Below are 19,908 nucleotides of genomic sequence, written 5' to 3'. Positions count from 1 at the left end.
TCTGCCTCTCTCTGTGTGTCTCTCATGAGTAAATAAAATCTTAAAAAAAAAAAAAAAAGTATTGGTTCCTCCAACTCCTCACCTTCTGTCACCCAAACCTAGGACTAGCAACAAGGCTAGAGCATTCTGAGGTAATAATAAATGAAGAAATGAAGAAAGAAGAAGATATTGATGTAACAAAGACCAGAGCCCCTGTCCTGAGAAGTACAGCTGGCGATAAGAAGGAAGGCCTGCCTGTTCCAGCAGGCAGTGCTAGCATGTGAATGCTTAGCTACCCCTTAAGGTACCAGTCTTCAGATACACTCAGAGAACTCATTCCTCAAAGACCCTAAGCCCAAACATCTCAGAGAGTGGAAATCTAGGCATGACTAAGAAACACGGAGGCCTAGGGAGGAGTGAGCCATAACCCGGTTCCCACAAACAGAAGGCTTACCAGTACCTGGGTTATATCCCTGATCACCTGCTGTAAAGACAGCTTCTCCTCTTGGGCATTCTTACTGAGAGATGCCTCATGTTCCATTAATTCTGCATGATTTGTCTCCTGAACAGGGAACAAGACAGAGCTGTGAGCAAAACTCTCAGAAGTATCTACCATTTAAGCCCCCAAATCAACCAGAACCTCATTCTGGCTCTGTGGTCAACCCTACTTTTTTCCTTGACCACATATGACTGCTACTGTTGTCCCAGGACTCTGAGAACAGTGTGATGTGGTGATTAAGAGTTCAGAATAAGTGAATCAGAGCTCTAAATTAGACTGCCTCAATTAGAGTTCTCACTCAATCACTTCCTAGTTTGGTAGCCATAGGCAACTGTTTCTTTGAGCTTCTTTTCTCTTTAAAATAGGAATAATTGGGATCCCTGGGTGGCGCAGCGGTTTAGTGCCTGTCTTTGGCCCAGGGCACGATCCTGGAGACCCGGGATCGAGTCCCACGTTGGGCTCCCCGTGCATGGAGCCTGCTTCTCCCTCTGCCTGTGTCTCTGCCTCTCTCTCTCTCTCTATCATAAATTTAAAAACAAAACAAAACAAAAAAAAACACTGTTTAAAAAAATAAATAAATAAAATAAAATAGGAATAATTAACAGCAACTACTTCACAGGTTTGTGTTGAGGCTTAAGTGAAAAGGATGCATGTAAATCACTCAACATAGTGCCTGGCACAAAGAAAATGCTCAATACATGTCAGCTATCACAAAAGAAAGAATGGGAGCTGTCTCTGAACAGCAAATTAATGCTTGAGACCTAAGGCTAGTCCAGAGAAACCCCTAGCCCCAGAGCTAGCAATGAATCTGAAGAAGACTCAAGATTTCCTCAGTTCCTTCTGATCCTATTGTTAGTGAAGGCCTGAAGACACAGACCTGCAACTATGTTTTCTTGGGCCTCTACAAAACTTGAGCCAACATTTATAAATTAATTGAGAGATTCTGAGAGGTTTTATGAATTGAGAAATTCTGACCTTCTGGCTTTTCTCAAAAAGTTAACAGATGGGCCATATCAGGCCCCATTGCTACATGGCAGTAATATCCTGAAGCTGAACACCTCCTCCATGTGAGACACATACTCTTCACCCTCCTGCAGTCCCTACTATACCTCATCGTTTCCTTAATATTGAGATCAAGTGTCCCCTTCTGTCCTCAAAACTAACTATGATAATGCTGGACAACCAGAATCCTTACAACTGAACCCACTTCACTCTTTGGCATTATCTGGGCACTGCGGACATCTGAATTTGCACATTTCTGACCAAAAGGAACCAAAAAAGGCATAAATGACTCTGAATCCCTGCCGATCCCAGCTCAGATAAGACTAGAGGTTTGTACACAGATCATCATTCAGGATCTGCCTAAAAACAGAGATTCTTAGCAATGAAAAGAAATGTAGAATCAAGCCAGAGGTTCTATCTAGTATAACCTTAGAGAGTCCCTTTGATAGTATCTCTGGCAGATGAGAAGCCGAGAAGCCCGTGACACAAACCTCAATCTTCCATAGAACAGACTGGTCAACTACTGAGCAGCTCTTGGTTTTTAATCTCTCACATGTCCCCATCTTTTGCCACTGTGCCTTGTAGTGTATGTTCCACTCTCTCTGATGAGGACCCACTGCATGCATACATCATTGTAATTTCCCCAGGAATATAGTAGGCATGGTACACAGTACTACCAATGAGTGAATAAATTGAATGAGTTAATTACTTTTTCAGATTCAGCCAAAATTTATTTATTTTTTGTTTGTTTGTTTGTTTGTTATTATTAAGGAATATTTAACTGGTCTCCTGCATCATCTGTCTATAGAGGACAAGGAACATATAGGCCCACTCCTAAGTCCTTTCCAGAACAAAAGGTCATGTACCAGGATCTCCACTGTCTCTCTCAGGGCCCCTAACATCTTCTCATACTCTTCATTTTGCTTCCGAGCCTGGATCAGCAGAGCAGAGAGCTCCGTCACCCTGAAGAGAAGAGCACAGCACTGTTACCCAGGAGACTCACCATGGTGGACAGAGCTAATACGCAGCATACCCCAGCCCCAATGGACACTCCCTCTAAAGCCCCCCGAAGCCACCTGGGCACCCCCAGCCCCTGCATTCCCTGGATGCCACACGATGCTATAGCCTTGAACGGGGGGAGGGGTAGGGGAGAGTCAAAAACCACTCAGACACATGCAGGGATTTACCACATCTCAAGACTGGAACACGTGTTTGGGGGCGCGAGAGCTGAGGGAAAGCCCTGGCCCAGGCCCTTCCAGGCCTCGCTTGATCTTGAAGTCAAGCACCCTGAAGCCAATAAGAACATCAGAATTGCCACATGGGACAGTCCCAAGGTCCCTCCAGCCCAAGGGTCTTTCATAAGGAAATCGGAGGGGCAGTTTGGGGGAGATTTTAGTCAACCTCTGTGATACTAACCTCAAGGTTGAGGGAAATCATACAACTCTGTCACTTAATGCTATATCTTGGAGTTTATTACCTGGGATTATATGTGTAGTTAAACAAATATTTCTTTTTCTAAGATTTTCTTTTTTTAGGTAATCTCTACCCCTGGCACGGGGCTCAAACACATGGACCCCGAGATCCAGAGCTGCATGCTCTACCAACTGAGCCAGCCAAGTGCCCCTAAATAAATATTTCTTAAGGGATCCCTGGGTGGCGCAGCGGTTTAGCGCCTGCCTTTGGCCCAGGGCGCGATCCTGGAGACCCGGGATCGAATCCCACGAAGGGCTCCCGGTGCATGGAGCCTGCTTCTCCCTCTGCCTGTGTCTCTGCCTCTCTCTCTCTCTCTGTGACTATCATAAATAAATAAAAATTTAAAAAAAATATTTCTTAAATGAATGTTATCCAGGAGTAAATATTCTTTTTTTTCAAAGTCTTTTTTTTTTAATTTTTTCTTAATTTTTATTTATTTATGATAGTCACACAGAGAGAGAGAGAGAGAGAGGCAGAGACACAGGCAGAGGGAGAAGCAGGCTCCATGCACCGGGAGCCCGATGTGGGATTCGATCCCGGGTCTCCAGGATCGCGCCCTGGGCCAAAGACAGGCGCTAAACCGCTGCGCCACCCAGGGATCCCTTTTTTTTCAAAGTCTTAATAATTTTATTCTGTACCACCTCTAGGAGCCTTCATTAATTGGATGGCCATTCACTTAATGATTGTGTCTTTTGGGATCCCTGGGTGGCGCAGCGGTTTAGCGCCTGTCTTTGGCCCAGGGCACGATCCTGGAGACCCGGGATCGAATCCCACGTCGGGCTCCCGGTGCATGGAGCCTGCTTCTTCCTCTGCCTGTGTCTCTGCCTCTCTCTCTCTCTCTCTCTGTGACTATCATAAATAAATAAAAATTTAAAAAAAATGATTGTGTCTTTCAACAAACATTCACTGAATGTTACTCTACTGCAAATGAAGTACAAAGCACTGGAGACATAGACTCACCAAGACATAGTCTCTGTCCTTGCCTTTCCAGGACCCAGGCAACCAAAACCAAAACAAACTGCTATTTACATACACCGTCAATAGGTGGTGACACAAACCTAGCCATGGGGTATAAGCCCAAACCTGTCCAGAAATTCAATGGGGCTCTTAGCTTCTGTCCCTGCCCTTTTTACTATTATTTTTTTAAAAATTAATTTAAAAAATAAATAAATAAATAAATTTTAGGGACGCCTGGGTGGCTCAGCGGTTTGGCGCCTGCCTTTGGCCCAGGGCGTGATCCTGGAGTCCCAGGATCCAGTCCCATGTCGGGTTCCCTGAGTGGGGCCTGTTTCTCCCTCTGCCTGTGTCTCTGCTTCTCTCTCTCTCTCTGTCTCTCAAGAATAAATAAATAAAATATTTAAAAAATAAAAATAAAAAATAAATTTTATCATAATCTAAAAAAATAGGAGAACCTAACAACAACAACAAAAGCTAAATAATCAGAAACAGTGAGAGCAATGCTGTAACAAGCAGGTCAAAAGACTACACCTGGGCATAGAAATTTAACAGGCTATTGAGGTCAGAGAAGGCTTCTCAGAACCATGCCTTAATGGATAAGGTGGAGGCAGAAGGGAGGCAAGCATTCCAGGCTAAGGTCAGTATGTACCAAGGCAGAGAGGCATAGAATAGCTTGGCTGTTCTGGGAATGGGAGTAGTTTGGTGTTGAGAGACAACAGTCACAGCTAGCTCTATAAATCAACAGGAGAGAAACTGAACTGCAGAGGGCGGTGACACAGCCCCCCCTGTGGCACTGGGTTCCAGACTGGACTCCCTCTGGCACCTCTCCTTCCTCTCTGGTGGGAGAACGCTCTTCATGCCCCCTACCCCCTGCCAGCTCTATTTCCCTAAGGGAGTCAACACCCTCAGCAACCCCTTCCCAGGACCCCAACCCATCTCACTGATCCTGCAGCTCAGCCTTCTCCAGATCGCCCCGACTCTTCAGCTGTATTAGCTCCTGGCTCCTTTCATGCGCTTCCTTCTCCAGCTCCTGGGTCTTGGTCAGTAGTAGCAGCAGCTGGGTTGGCTCACTCCCATCCCGTCTCCCAGATCCATCCGACTCTCGAGACTGGGTGCCCACAGTCAAGCGCAGACAACATGTCAACAGGGACCCTGAAAGCTTCACATGTTCAGCCTTGAGCTCCGTCAGATCTCTGAGTACAAGCAAGGAAAGAGCAGACTCCAGTAGGGATGGGTGAAGGGAGCTTGGAGATCAGGCCCAGTGAACTCTGAGGAGCAGGTCTGGGGAAAATCCTTTGAATCCAATAATATCATCGCTCCCCACTCACTCTTCCATCCTCTCTACTCCCCACCCCCATTCCCAGCTTCTACAGCAGCCCATGGTCATTAAATCTAGAATCGGTAGGGGCAAACCTCCCTTCCTATCCCCACACTTACCTGTCAGTAGCTGACTTCATCTCCAGGAAGTGGCGTCGGAAGGTCACCACCTCCCGCCACAGACCAAGAAGGCGACCGTGCTCCCCTTTCAGGTAGCCCTTGAAGAACTGTGTATTCAGAAACCCTGGTCATATCAAAGGGCAGAGGACCACCTTTTGCCAGCATAGGAGTCTTGGATTCCTCCTGACAACCCAGGGGAGGGAAGAAGGGGCTTATGATGGCATATGACCTTCCTCTGAGCTGATCAGAAAAAGATAAACAGTAGCTGCCACTGCCATTATCACCAAAGACTCACAATGAGGACTAAGTGACATACCATGTAAATCACCAAGCATGGCACCTGGCACACAGCAAAGGCTCAGGAAATATTAGTTTCCTTTAGCTGGGATCTGAAAATCCACCCAGGTCTGTGTCTGGTCTTTCTTCCCCATTTGGTTTCAACAGCTATCTCCTTAGCATCTAGACATGCAGACCTCCAGAAGAGGGAAGTCAGCGAGCTTTCAGATCCTCCTAAAACCGAAGCTAGCCACACATGCAGGGACAGAGCTGCTCTGAGTGTCATACCACTTGCCAGCAAAACCTCAACTAGGCAGGTAAGGACAGAAGTCAGGCGAGAGCTGAAGCAGGGCAAAGCTGCCCAAAGCTGCCTGCCTGCGTGGGGAGGAGGGTCAGGGACTTTAGCAACAGCTCAGCCTCTGTGCAGGTCCTGAAGTTAACCCTTCCCAGCACCGACGAGGGCGGTGCCCAGCATGCAAGCCTCCTGTCCAGGAGTAAATATTCTTTTTTTACTGTTCCTCCCACCTCCTGCTCCATCTGCCACTGGCTCTCCTTCCTCCTGAGCTCATCCCGGGCTCGGCTCCAGTCCACTGTCAGGTTTTCCACATCTTCCCGAAGTGCTTTATTCACCATGTCAGCTTTTTCCATGTGCAGCCGAAGCTGGGTGTTCACCTCTGCTAGACTCTCACACCTGCACTGGGGAGGGGCGGGAGCAAGTGCAAAATAAAGGCTTGATCCAACCTTGGACCTCGTGGAGTAAGATGACACACACTGGAATTTTCCATCACCAGGAACTGGAGGGCTAAGGCTGAGGTCTGTGGTTTTAGCCACGTTAGCACTCAGGGCAGGGGTTTGCCCTCAGCCTTCTCAACCCACAGGCCACCACCATCACCCTGGCAGATAACTTGGGGTTCATCACCTCTGTTGTTCCTCCTCCAAACGGACCAGCAACTGTTCCAGGTCTGGCTCCTCCATGCTTTCCCATCTCTGAGGAGTCGGTCCCTTAGTCAGACAGAAACAGGCTTATTGACCTCCAAAGGGAACACCATTCAGACCAATTCCCTGATGCCCCCTTCTGCAGCCACCTGCTTTCTTTTCACGCCTCCTCTCTTGTGTCAGCAAATATGCTCTTTTCTCAATCACTACAGCCTGAAGGTAAATCCATGGCATCCCCTCCTCCCAGAGTGAACCTGTGACATCTGCTCAAACATGGCATTTGGTAGTGAAAAGAGCTTTCAGCCCAAGAAGCATGAGATACAGCTTTCACTAATGGCCTTGACTTCTACTACACTACATTTTTTACCTCAGGAAGTTTTTCAGCTTCTCTGAGCCACAAAGTCTTCACTACAAAATGAAGGAAACACCATTCCTCTAGAAAAGTTGCCTTGTGGATTGAGTGACATCATTATCTGACAATGTCTAATGGTGCCTGGCCTACATAGAATGGTGCTCACTAAGTTTTGGTTCTTTCCTTCCTGAGAGAACTTTTCTGAGGGTAATGTGAGAAGGTGGCGAGAGGGAGCTGGAACAAAGGCAATGGTTTTTTCAAAGTCAGCTCTACCCAGCCAGTGGCACAAGTAAATCCCTCTGCCACAAACAAGTTTAGGCCTGCAAAGATCGGCATCTAAGACAGATAAACACTGACACCTTCTGGAGGAAAAATGCATTTCTTCCCTCTGATACCATATCCTTTCCAGTCTGATTAAATCTCCTGAAGCTGCATTTTGTCTTTAGAGAGCCAAGGGTTGGCGTCTGACAGGCCTGGAATAGCCAGTCCAACGAAAGTATCTGTGTGATAAAGCTCTCAGGGGCTGAAGACAGACTTCCACCGAACACCGCCTTATCAGACCACAACCTCCCTCAGTCAGCAAACAGGGCTGTCCTTACAGGTATATTCAATGAGGGCACAGGGGGAACACAGAACAGCCTCACTCACCCCAGTGGCTTCCAGTTGCTTCTCCAGCTCTTGGCACCAGGTCCGGTACTGCAACACCTGAGGCAAACAGAGCAGGATGTGGTGATGGTCATGGCTGGTATAAAAAGCCCAAACGAAAGGTCATGGAGGATTTGGGGCAAATCTGCTGTGAACAGGGTCTAGGTGGTAATAGTGGGGTAAGTCCATACATCTTATAATTTCTACTTGGTCAGTTAAACATACTCTCTGTGCCTATTGGCTTTGGAACCAGAAAACACAGGGCCAGGTCCTAGCTCTAGCCTAGGAGAACACAGACAACTAATTTAGCCCTTGTGACCATCATCTTTAAAAACGACAGGATATACATCTCATGGAGTAGTTGTGAGCATCACAGGAGAGGCTGTTTAGGGACATTCCCACCACATGGTTCTGTCTCCTAGAACCCTTATCCCACATTACACTCAGCATTCATTTGGCAGTGTTCTCTTTGCCTTCCTGCAAGGGTAGCTGCCTCACCTTGGCCTGCAGCTTCCTCACGAGGGTTGCTTGCCTCTGCTGGGCCTCCTGGGAGTTCTTCAGCTTCCGCCAGGAGGCTGCTTGGTTCTCTGCCATCTGCTGCTGTAGTGCTAGTACTTGCTCCTCCAGCACCAACTGCAGTGACTGGGGCTTCATATTGTTCAACCCAGGGCCTCGCGTCTCCATGGGAGCACCAAACAGGTAAGCTCACAATCCCTTATCTGGCCAGAGGCTGTTCACTCCTAGTAAAGTCTCTAATCATTGCTGTGCCACGTGGAGTGCCTCTTGAGCTGGGTACGAAAGCACACAGAGGAGTTGAAAAGAATGTCTAGGTGATTCAAATTTACTCACCAAATATGGGATCCCTGGGTGGCGCAGCGGTTTGGCGCCTGCCTTTGGCCCAGGGCGCGATCCTGGAGACCCGGGATCGAATCCCACATCGGGCTCCCGGTGCATGGAGCCTGCTTCTCCCTCTGCCTGTGTCTCTGCCTCTCTCTCTTTCTCTCTGTGTGACTATCATAAATAAATAAAAATTAAAAACAAAAAAAAAAACAAATTTACTCACCAAATAGTAGGTCTGGCAAAGCTGGGTTGGACAAAGTAAGTGGGTTCCTTTATTACAGGACCCATCAGAGCCTTTAAAATACTAACATGGGGGCAGCCCTGGTGGCTCAGCGGTTTAGTGCCGCCTTCAGCCCAGGGTGTGATCCTGGAGACCCGGGATCGAGTCCCGCGTCGGGCTCCCTGCATGGAGCCTGCTTCTCCCTCTGCCTGTGTCTCTGCCTCTCTCTCTCCTCTCCGTGCTTCTCATGAATGAATAAATAAAATATTTTTAAATAAATACATAAATACATAAATAAATAAATACATAAATAAATAAATAAATAAATAAAATACTAACATGGACCCTAACCTCTAAGTGGCGTGAGAGCTAAGTATCATTTCCAAATCTATTGGGAACCATTAGACAAGCTCACAGGACCAATGTTTCCTTCTGGGACTCTGCACTAGATCAAGAGCTCCTGGTTTACCACTGCATCCCTAGTTCCTGGCAGAGAGCCTAATAAACATCTATGGGATAAATCCCTGAAGGTATTTCTAGTCTAGCAGAGGAGAAGGACACAATCACAACACAATGTGGCATATGTAATCGTAACAGAAGCAATATAGAACAGTAAGAGAAAATAGTGGAAGGGCATTAAACCTAACCTGCTGGTCTGTGAACTGTGCAAATCATCATCATCATAATTAATCCTTGTCATAATTAATCCTGTCATAATTAATCCTTGACCTGTCTACATGTCAGTCACAGTTAACTGCTTTACCTGTACTATGTTATTTTGTCATCACAAGAATCTTGAAACCTTCCAATGCCTTTCTATCACATTTCAGTGTAGGTAATACTACAACTGTTTGTACGTGGATGAAGAAGCGGAGGCTTACAAAGGTTACACCTCAGTTAAGAAATTAGAAAGGTTAAACAAAAGTTGTCCAAATTCATACAATTGGCATTTGATTGATTAGGGATTTGAATACAAGCAAGTTTGACTCTCTGAAAAAGAAATGGAGTAGCAGGCATTTCAGGCAGGAGATCCATTAAGAGAGAGGGGGTGGGGGATGAGCAATCAGCTTCAGCAGGATAGTAAACCTCCTCACCCAGCAGAAGCTGGGCCAAATCAGGGCAACCTGTCACCCACAGGGGCGGAGGGGAGATGGGGAGAGCAGGGACGCCAGCTTAACCAGAGACCTTGAGAGATCCCCAGGAGAGGGGAAAGCACAGTGGTCAGGAAGTTTGGAATGCCAGTTCAAGCTCTGCCTCTAATGGGTTCTGTGATCTCAGACATACCACTTCTCTTTCAGCCCCTTATCTAAATATGAGGGCTACCAGCCATGTGACCTCTGAGTTTCTGAGGCCTCTAAAACACACAATAACCTGGGAGGAGGTGGGTAGGTTAGAGTTCTCATTTAATTAACCCTGAGGCATAACCCCAAAAGGGTTAAGGAATATTTGTTTTTCCAATTACCTATCAAGAAAATAGAATATAGATTATTAGATTATTATTAGATATTATTAGATTATTAGAATATTAGAGATGCCCTCTTGGTCCAGCCAGCAGCCCATCTGAAGAAAGCGGTATATAGAGCAAATGCAAATCTAACATTTCCATATACAGTGGGAGTTTCAAGGCCCCAAATCCCTTTAATGCACTAAACTGTTGATTTCCTACATCCTGGCTCAAATGCCACCCCCTATCATGTCATCCCAGATATACCCAGGAAGAGTTAATCACTTTTCTAGCTATGTATATGACATTATTACACATAAGAAATTTATATATATTTAACTGTATATATAATATATAGAGTCTAAATTACATTTGACTAAATTACATTTTATCATTATTATTTATCTATCTTCTCTACTAATCTGTAAATTCCTCAAAAGCAAAAGCTATCTAATTCATTTTGGTCATTAGTAGGTTGAAGAAATCCATGTAGGCCTCTACTCCAGGCAAGTCTAAATCCTTGGCAGAGGTTACAAGTGTGGCCTGCTGGTTCTTTTCAACCATTATGTGGCCTATATCAAGCTTTTAAGAATTCAAAGTAGGTACAAACATTTACCAGTGGGAGAATGCATGTAAAAATAAAATCTTATTTCTGAGGGTGCCTGGGTTGATGGAGCGTTCGTCTGACTCAGGTTTCAGCAGAGGTCATGATCTAGGAGTCATGGGATTGAGCCCTGTGTCTGTCTCTGCACTCAGCAAGGACTCTGCTTCAGATTCTCTCCTTCTACCCTCCCACTCATGCTCAAGTGCTCTCTCTCTCTCAAATAAATAAATATATAAATCTTTAAAAAACAATTCTTATTTCTGGCTCTTTTGGAGAATCCGAGTATCTAGCAAACTGTGACCTGTATTCCTACAAGGCAACAACCAGCTGCAGTTACATGTGTCTTCCCCCTTAGACAGGACATATTCTCGTTAGTTTACCAGTCTCTACCCCCAACACACCATCCCCCAGCCCCAGCCTATTCTCTCCCTCACGCTGATAGCAGATTTTAGTTGTCATTGATCGTTGAACTTGTGCTATTGCTTTTCTTATAGGAGTTACAGAAGAAAACTCAGTTTACTAATTTACATTACCTCTTGGACAACAGAAGACAGCTGAGTTTGTAGAGCTTGAAGTAGACCATAAGGAAAATGCATCAAGTAAGAAGAGTAGAATGGCACCAACACCGCAGGCTGCCTCTTCCTAGCCTCTAACCTGAATGAGCAGTCTTCCCTCACACTCCAAAGATCTTCTTTTTCTGCTCTTCCTTTCCACCAGGGCTGTGTCAACCAGCTCACTGTGTCTCTGTTAAATGATGGCTCAGTCTCTCTCTGCTAGTAGGAGGCACAAACTTGCTGGGAAACCACTCTTGCTGCCAACACTGCCAGCAACAAGAGCAGCTCTGAGTTGCTTCAAGGTTCAAGGGACTTGATGGGCCTTTTCTCTAATCCTATTAGGGCTGCTCTGGGCTGGGCTGGGCTTTTGCATATGCTGGGAGTCTGAGAGGCCTCTCCTCCTCCTTTGAATTCCTCCTCCCTCCTCCCCTCACCCCCTTGATATTTGGTTGAACCATAGAAAGTTGTCAATATTTGCCCATCTTTTAACCTACAAAAATGATAATGTCATATAGTTCAGCCTATATCTCTACAGGTAGCTCTGCCACAGTCCCCAGAATTCTCTTACTAAACCATCTCTTAGGATGAGGCTAAGGCTGCTCTTAACACATAGGGGTACTTCGGTGGCTCAATCAGTTAACTGTCCGACTCTTGGTTTTAGCTCAGGTCATGATCTCATGGGTCGTGAGATCAAACCCCAAGTCCTACTCCAGACTCCAAGGGGAGTCTGCTTCCTTTCTCTCTCTCCCTCTCCCTCTCCCCCTACTCACATGTGCTTTCTCTCTAAAATAAATAAATCTTTTTTTAAAAAAAGAAGGCTGCTGTTAACATGTATACATTATTTGGGAAGGTGATAGTAATACTTCAGTAAATAAGTGGAATTATATCAGAATTACATAATTATTTTACTTCAACTGATAACTCAAAAATTTTAGAGCTATTTAAAAATTTAGTTGAGGGATGCCTGGGTGGCTCAGCGGTTGAGCATCTGCCTTCGGTTCAGGGCATGATCCTGGGGTCCCAGGATCGAGTTCTGCATCGGGCTCCCCGTATGGAGTCTGCTTCTCCCTCTGCATATGTCTCTGCCTATCTGTCTCTGTGTGTCTTTCATGAATAAATAAAAAATTTTAAATGTACTTTAAAAAATAATAATAAATCAAAGTTTAAAAAAATAAAAATTTAGTCCAATCCTTCCATTTTACAGATAAGGAAACTGAGGACTCCAGAAATGCAGTAACTTTATTTTTTTTATGTTTTGTTTATATGCCCCATTTACCTCAAAAAATGATTTGGAACTGTAGCAAATGTACCATATGAACATAAGATGTTACTAATAGGGGAAATGGGGTACAGGGCATATGGGAACTCTTTGTATTACGCAATTTTTCTATAAACCTAAAATTGTTCTAAAAAAATTTATCTTAAAAATGATTTGAGGGGCACCTGGGTGGCTCACCAGTTGAGCATCTGCCTTCAGTTCAGGGTGTGATCCTGTGGTCCTGGGATGGAGTCCCACATCAGGTTCCCCACAGGGAGCCTACTTCTTGCTCTGCCTAGGTCTCTGTCTCTCTCTGTGTCTCTCAAGAATAAATAAATAAAATATATTTTTTAATGATTTGGGGGATCCCTGGGTGGCTCAGCAGTTTAGCGCCTGCCTTTGGCCCAGGGTGTCATCCTGGAGTCCCGGGATCGAATCCCACGTCGGGCTCCTGGCATGGAGCCTGCTTCTCCCTCTGCCTGTGTCTCTGTTTCTCTCTCTCTCTGTATCTCTCATGAATAAATAAATAAAATCTTTTTAAAAAAAATTTGAAGTGTTTTAGGATTAAAACAAAAAAAATCCCCATAAAACTTAAATTCATTAGGGAGTGGAGGCACCTGGGTGGCTCAGCAGTTGAGCGTCTGCCTTTGGCTCAGATGGTGATCTCAGGATCCTGGGATCAAGTCCCATATCAGGCTCCTCTCAAGGAGCTTGCTTCTCCTGCCTATGTCTCTGCCTCTCTGTGTCTGTTATAAATAAATAAATAAATAAATAAATAAATAAATAAATAAAATTTTTTTTTTCTAGAGAGGGAATGAACAGAGAAAAATTACATCAGGGATCTTTCTGAAATTGAGATTTAGTTCTGAGCTTTCTCAAGATACAGTTCAGCACTGTTTTGTTAACACTGTCAGATCTACCAGAGAACAAACTAGCAGAGTACCAAAAGACAGGCAGGTTTCAGTATCCCCCCAGACAAAGAAAAGGTCAGTAGTTGGCAAATGGTAACAGACTGGATCTCATTCACGTGAGATAATGGATGTCAGTGTGCTTTGCAAACTGCAAAGCACTGAATAGACAGGAAAAGGAAAAAGAGTCACTTCTTTTATGCATTCATCTTTTATGAATTAAATTATCCCATAAACACTCATGAATTGGAACTCCGTTCCTGGCAGTCGGTCACAGACAGGAACAAGACTGACCTCCTTTTGCTAGGAACCAGACCAGAAGGGTAGTAACCTCTGAACTGAGGGAAAGTAACAGAGAGTGATATACATTATGTTTAGTCCCCCTCACCCCAAATTCCAAAAGGGGTATTTAAATAAAGTTTAATATAGAAATGACACCACCTAGACTCGGAGGTATATATACTGCAAGGACTAGGATGGGGACTAGTATCATTAAATAGAATTTGTCACTTAAAGCAAAAAAGAAAAAATGCTTGAAAGGCACAACATTTTACTTCCTGAGCAAAGAAACTACATATATTTGTCTGCAGAAACAATTTCTGTTTCTTATTCCACACACAAAAATGTTGCATGTTTTCTGCCTCCAGTATGCCATGGCACCCGTGAAAAACCTTGTGGCAAGGGGGTGGTTAAGAAAAAAGAGGTGAGTTCTGAGGTTTACCCTTTACTTGCACCCACCCTGTAAAAGATGGAATCATGCAGGCTCCAATTTTGAGCACTTTCTTCAAGAGAGAATCAAAGTGAATGGAAAAGCTGGGAATCTCAGTGGAGGTGTGGTAACCAAGAGCAAGATTACTGTAATTTCTAAGGGGACTTTTTCCAAAAGGTATTTGAAATATCCCACCAAAAAATATTTGAAGGAGAATAATCTACATGATTGGTTGCGTTACTTCCAGATTAACCAGGAGGAGGGAGAGGAGGAAGATGAGGATTAAAACTCATTTATCTGGAATATTTTGTATGAGTTCCTGAATAAAACTTGGGAACAACAACAAAAAAATTAGTATGCAGCCCCTTCCGTAAATTTGCCAAGCGAGGTCTTTCTCTTTTCTCCTCCCACCTCTCCAGCCTCTCCTTTTAGTCTCCTTTTCTGGTTTTTCATCTTCTCCATAAGGTTGGAGGCCCTAGGGCTCAGGCTTCAGACCTCGCCTCCATCTACATTCATTTCCTGGGCAACCTCATCCAGTTTCATGACTTACAATGGCACCATGACTCCCCATGGTGCCTCCCCAGCCCACACTTCCCTCTGGAAAGTCACACTCCTAGAGTAAACCAGACACCTATTTATCTTATCCACATGGGTGTCTAACAGGCACCTCAAAGTTAACCTGTCCAAAAGTGAACTTCTGCTCCTCCAATCTTCCCCATTTCAGTAAATGGCAATTCCATTCTTCTGGCTGCTCAAGCCCAAAGCCTGGGGTCTTATGTACTCCATTCTCTCACACGCTGTAACCAATCTACTGGCAAATCCTGTTGGCTCTTCCAGATTGTATCACTTTTCAATCCCTCACCACCACCATCCTGAGGCAAGCCACTCCCTCTTGCCTGGAGTGGTGGCTTTAAGGTATGCCCACGAATTCTTTGTTATTCCTTCAAGAGGCGGAGCCTAATTCTCTCTCCCGGAGTAGGAACTGGAATAAAGTTAATGAAGCTGAATAAAGTAGAAATGACTTCCAAGAAAAGGTCATAAAAGACACCACAGCCTCTCTCTCTCTTTTCACTCCCTCTACCACGTCCTAAGGACATTCAGGCAGCCCTGTGAAAAGGCCTAGCAGTAAGGAAACATCTTGGGAGCAAAGCAGCCATCAACTTGACTGCCATCTCCTGAGAGATCCTAAGCCAGAAACACTTGGCTAAGTTCCTCCTGGCCTTCTTTTTTTAAGGTTGACTTATTTATGTTGAAAAACAAAGAGTGAGCATAAGCGGGAAGGGAAGAGGGGGTAGGAGAGAGAATCCCAAACGTGGAGCCCGACATGGGACTAGATCCCACAACCTTGAGGTCACAACCTGAGCTGAAATCAAGAATCAGATGTTTAACCTGACTGTGCCTCACTCTTAGATTTTTTTTTTTTTAAGATTTTATTTTTTATTTATTCAGAGAGGGAAAGACAGAGACACAGACAGAGGGAGACGCAGGCTCCATGCAGGGAGCCGGATGTGGGACTCCATCCCGGGTATCCAGGATCACACCCCAGGCTGCAGATGGCGCTAAACCGCGCGCCACCGGGGCTGCCCTAGATTTTTTTTTTTTTTTTTTTTTTTTTTTATTTATGAAGATTTATTTGAGAGAGAGAGCACAAGCAGCAGGGACAGGCAGAAGGAGAGGGAGAAGCAGACTCCCCACTGAGCAGTGAGCCTGATGCAGGACTCCATCCCAGGACCCTGGGATTGTGACCTGAGGCGAAAGCAGACGCTTAAGGGACTGAGCCACCCAGGTGCCACTCACCCTGCTCCTAGATTTCTAATCCACAACTGTATGAGATAATAATTGCTATTTCAAGCTGCTAAATTTGGGGATGATTTTTTTCCCCAGCAATAGAGAATACATTTAGATTACTGCAAAAGCTCCCTAGACAGCTGAGATGCTTCCACTCTTGCTTCTAAAAGTTGTTCCTTCTCAACAGAGTAATCAGAGTGATCCTTTTAAAACAGTGACAGATTATGCAACTCAGAACCCTCCAATGGCTACTCAGAGTAAAAACCAAAATCATCCTCATGGCCTACAGGCTCCTAATTATTTGATCCTAGCCTCCAATCATTTTAATTCCATTTCCTACTCCTCTCCAGTCACACAGCCTTCCTTGCTGCTTGTGCTTGGGAACGCACCAAACTACCCACTCTTTTCTGGGCCTCTTCTTCCAGTTAGTTATCTTGATTCGCTTGCTCCCTTACCACCTTCAGGTCTCTGTTCAACCATCACCTTCTCAGTTAAAGTTGCTCCCTAACCACTCAATATAAAGTACCATGACCCCTCCCACACACTGGTGTTATCTGTCCCTATCTGATTATTATGTGTAATATACTTATAAGAATACTTGCAAGAATAGTTTTATTGACTGCTATATCCCCAGCTCCTAAAACAGTGCCTGGCATATAGCAGCTACTCATTAAATATTTGACTGAATGAAAGAATATAAGGCATTAGGTAATATGATCCACATCACCAATGGTCTTACAAAATGCTGAAAGCTCTAGAACCTCCTAAAAGGTAAAAAACAGATCATGTAGCTTATATAGCACTTTACTCCCAAAACAATTATTTGCAATCTTCACAAAAAAACCTTTGAGATCATTGTCTTAATTTTGCAGACAAGAAAACAGACTCAAAAAATGGAAGAGACATAAATGATTTATAGCTGAGCAAACATGTAACCCTAATCTGCTTCCAAACTCTAGGGTTAATCTATTACATTAAAGTGCCTCTTAAATCATGAAGTACAAAAAAATCACATCTCTGTGAGAGGTACTTCCTAAAGGCTGTGAAGTGATGAGGTCTAGGTCTGCAGCTCTGGCAGCAAAGGAGCAAAGAAAGGTAGAGTGTGCCTGAACAAACAGGGCTGGCAGTAGGTTCTAGCGCCGGTTTTGTCAGGAACTCTATATGTAATTTGGGAACAACAATTCTCCTTTCCAAGCCTTCTCAATCAAATGCACATCATAAGCGTGTGGTTAAAGTAAAAAACAATCCAATAGACATTTATCAAACCCAAAGGCAGTTTGTGAAATTATCACATGCTCTGGGAACAGACATCCTAGAATTCACTGCCCAGCTCCACTCATTAGTTGTGGAACTCTAGGCAAAATGATCTTGTAATGCCTGTTTCTTCATGCATAAAATGTGAAGACGTAACAACCCGCTTCATGAAATTACTGTGAGGATTAAGCGGGCCTTCCCATGTAATGCATTTAGTAGCACTTGACGCTTCGTGACTGTTTAGGATATATTATTATTTATCATCATGTGCCGGACCCCGGAATAATATAGAGACGAAAAAGGCATCACGGCCCAACTGCACGGCTGTACAAGAGCCACGGGAAAAATCACTCGGTGCAACGGGTTAAAGAACCGAGCAGTGGGAGGAACGGCGCTTGCAGAAAGCGGTCGGGAAAGATTTCCAAGGAAGCGACATTTGAAGAACCAGAGTTCCCGAGCTCCCGAGCGGGGCGGCGGGTGGGACTGCGCTTTAGGACAGATCACGTGCCAAGCCCCAAGGGCAGAGGGAGCCGCAAAATTCTGGGAGCGAGACGCGCAGCAGAGCACAGCGCCTTTTCCTGATACTCCCGGACTCGGCAGCCCTGGGGTACGAGGGTCGGGAGGCTCCCTTTCTCCGCGGATTGGAGCCCAGCGTGGTGGCCGCGGCTGGACGCGGGGGCAAGCGGCGGGAATCCGAGGATGGGTCCCAGACCGCCTCTGGGCCTCGGGTTCCTCCCGGGAAACGGGAGGCCGCTGCTCCAACGGGATTCCCTAAGGCGCCCTGGGCCGGCGGGCCTCTGGGCCTTGGACCGTTAACCCGGGCACCTCCCGCCTGCCCCTGAGGCCCCACCTCACCACGCTCGACTCCCGCGATTTCCAGCGTGATCCTCGGCGCGGGAGTGGGAGACGCAGCCACTAAGGCCCGGCCGGGGGCGGGGGGCGGGGGGCGGAGGGCGGGGGCCCAGCGCCCGCCCGCGGCCCAGGCCCCGCCCCCAGGCTCCCGCCCCGGCGGCGGCCCCGCCCCCCGAGCAGGGAGCCCTGCGGCGGATAGCGCCGCTTGAGGGGGGCCTGCCGCCATGTTGAGTACTGGCAGCCGACTTACTGGAGTGGCCCGGAAGGAACAGTGGGATTACACTAAGACATGTAAGATTCCCTGGCCAGAAACGAGGACAGCCAGGGTTGCTGGATTCGAGCAAGGGAAGTCTTGGTAACAGAAAGATCTTGCCCTCAACCATCATCCTCTGGGCTTCGAGACTACACTGCGCATGTGTGTGGGGCCTTGTTCTTCGTGCGCCTGCTCGCTGCTCCACCCACAAATCCGAATACAATTAGCAACTGCGTGAGCGGTGGGGGAACCTGCTTCTGGGTCTGGAGAAAATCTACCCGTCGACCAGTTCTAGGGTTTTCCAGCGTTCAGACCTCCAACCTCCGAGCAGCCTCAGGCCACACAACACTCCTAGCATACTTAGTGTCGTTTGGACACACGGCACTGTTTCTCACTTACGTCTTGCACCGAGTGGTCCCTGCCCGAGTGTCTTACATCCTTCCAGAGAACTGCAGTTTGTCTAATTTTCTATGTAAGCCTGACTTCCAGACGACTCTGGGACACCTGGGTGGCTCAGCGGTTTAGTGCCCGCCTTCGGCCCAGGGCGTGATCCTGGAGTCCCAGGATCGAGTCCCGCAGCTCCCTGCACGGAGCCTGCTTCTCCCTCTGCCTGTGTCTGCCTCTCTGTATATCTCATGAATAAATAAATAAAATCTTAAAAAAAAAAAAAAAGGACTCTCTCTTACCTCTATGACCCAGGTGTTATTTCATAGCCTTTTGATAATCTTAAACTATCAATCAAAACATTTTCTTGGAGTTGTAAATTTCATTTATCTGTCTCTTTACCACTCAGTGGTTCTAAATTTTTAGTTGGGATTAAAAAAAAAAAAAAAAAAACCCTGGGAATTTCTTAGAAGTGTAAAGTCTTGGATTCTACTCCTAGAGAGTGGGTAAAACCAAGGGTGGAGTCCTGGAATTGGCATTTTAGCAAGTACCTTACGTGCATTGGAACATACTTGAAACGCTTTGCATAAGACTGTGTATGTCTACGACCTAGAACAATGCCTGGTACAAGATAGGTGCTCAGTAAGTACTGAGTGAATAGAGGAGTGGTTGGATGGACAGTAGGAGTGAAACAATCTGCAGCCAAAGAACATGAGAAGCAAATACTTTGATAAGAGCTATACTGTATCTTTTCTCCTATAAGAACAAAAAAGTTCTTTTTTAAAAAAAAAGTTATTCACTTATTCACGAGACACACACAACACAGAGAGAGGCAGAGACATGTGCAGAGGGAGAAGCAGGCTCCATGCAGGAAGCCCGACATGGGACCCGAACTGGGGTCTCCAGGATCGCATCCTGGGCTGAAGGTGGCGCTAAACTGCTGAGCCAGCAGGGCTGCCCAAACAAAAAAGTTCTTAACAGTTACTTTGAGAAAAAGAGAAAGTGGGGGGAACGGGAGAAGGGAGAAGACCCCAATTCAGAAAAGCAAACTAGGGAGAGAAAAAGAAACATCACAGACATGGAACAGAGAAAAAGATGCAAACCTGGAATCCAACCCAGAGAAATACTCCTGCAACAGGTACTGTCACTGTGCAAGAATGTTCACTACAACAGGATTTGGAATGGAGAGAAAAGAAACAACCTCTTTGCCTCCGGGCCTTTGCATATACTATGCCTTCCATCTAGACTGGTTTTCCCCCCATCTCTAAGCTTAACTGATATCTT

The 19,908-nt window shown here is 45.7% G+C and overlaps 1 protein-coding gene and 1 pseudogene across 13 annotated transcripts in view; one reads left to right on the top strand and one right to left on the bottom strand.

The window, feature by feature from the left end:
• CEP250 (centrosomal protein 250) overlaps positions 1-18,358 on the bottom strand; it is a 49,332-nt gene extending 30,974 nt beyond the window's left edge. For 4 of the 13 annotated variants that reach the window (XM_077872900.1, XM_077872902.1, XM_077872905.1 and 1 more), the window contains exons 1-9: positions 17,986-18,103; positions 8,055-8,344; positions 7,560-7,616; positions 6,543-6,625; positions 6,149-6,314; positions 5,348-5,454; positions 4,852-5,103; positions 2,347-2,443; positions 434-541 (exon numbers count right to left, since the gene is read on the bottom strand). In XM_077872900.1, the coding sequence (XP_077729026.1) occupies positions 434-541; positions 2,347-2,443; positions 4,852-5,103; positions 5,348-5,454; positions 6,149-6,314; positions 6,543-6,625; positions 7,560-7,616; positions 8,055-8,240 (1,056 nt within the window). In that variant the 5' untranslated portion in view covers positions 8,241-8,344; positions 17,986-18,103. Of the gene's footprint in view, positions 1-433; positions 542-2,346; positions 2,444-2,667; positions 2,768-4,851; positions 5,104-5,347; positions 5,455-6,148; positions 6,320-6,542; positions 6,626-7,559; positions 7,617-8,054; positions 8,345-17,985; positions 18,104-18,237 lie in introns of those variants that run through there. The other 9 variants (XM_077872894.1, XM_077872898.1, XM_077872903.1 and 6 more) reach the window with 6 other exon arrangements.
• LOC144298259 (large ribosomal subunit protein eL22 pseudogene) lies at positions 14,038-14,379 on the top strand (annotated as a pseudogene).
• Positions 18,359-19,908: the final 1,550 nt, after the last annotated feature.

Source organism: Canis aureus, chromosome 26 (genome assembly GCF_053574225.1).
Source record: "Canis aureus isolate CA01 chromosome 26, VMU_Caureus_v.1.0, whole genome shotgun sequence".
Taxonomy (NCBI): domain Eukaryota; kingdom Metazoa; phylum Chordata; class Mammalia; order Carnivora; family Canidae; genus Canis; species Canis aureus.
This window is presented reverse-complemented; position numbering and strand designations above follow the sequence as displayed.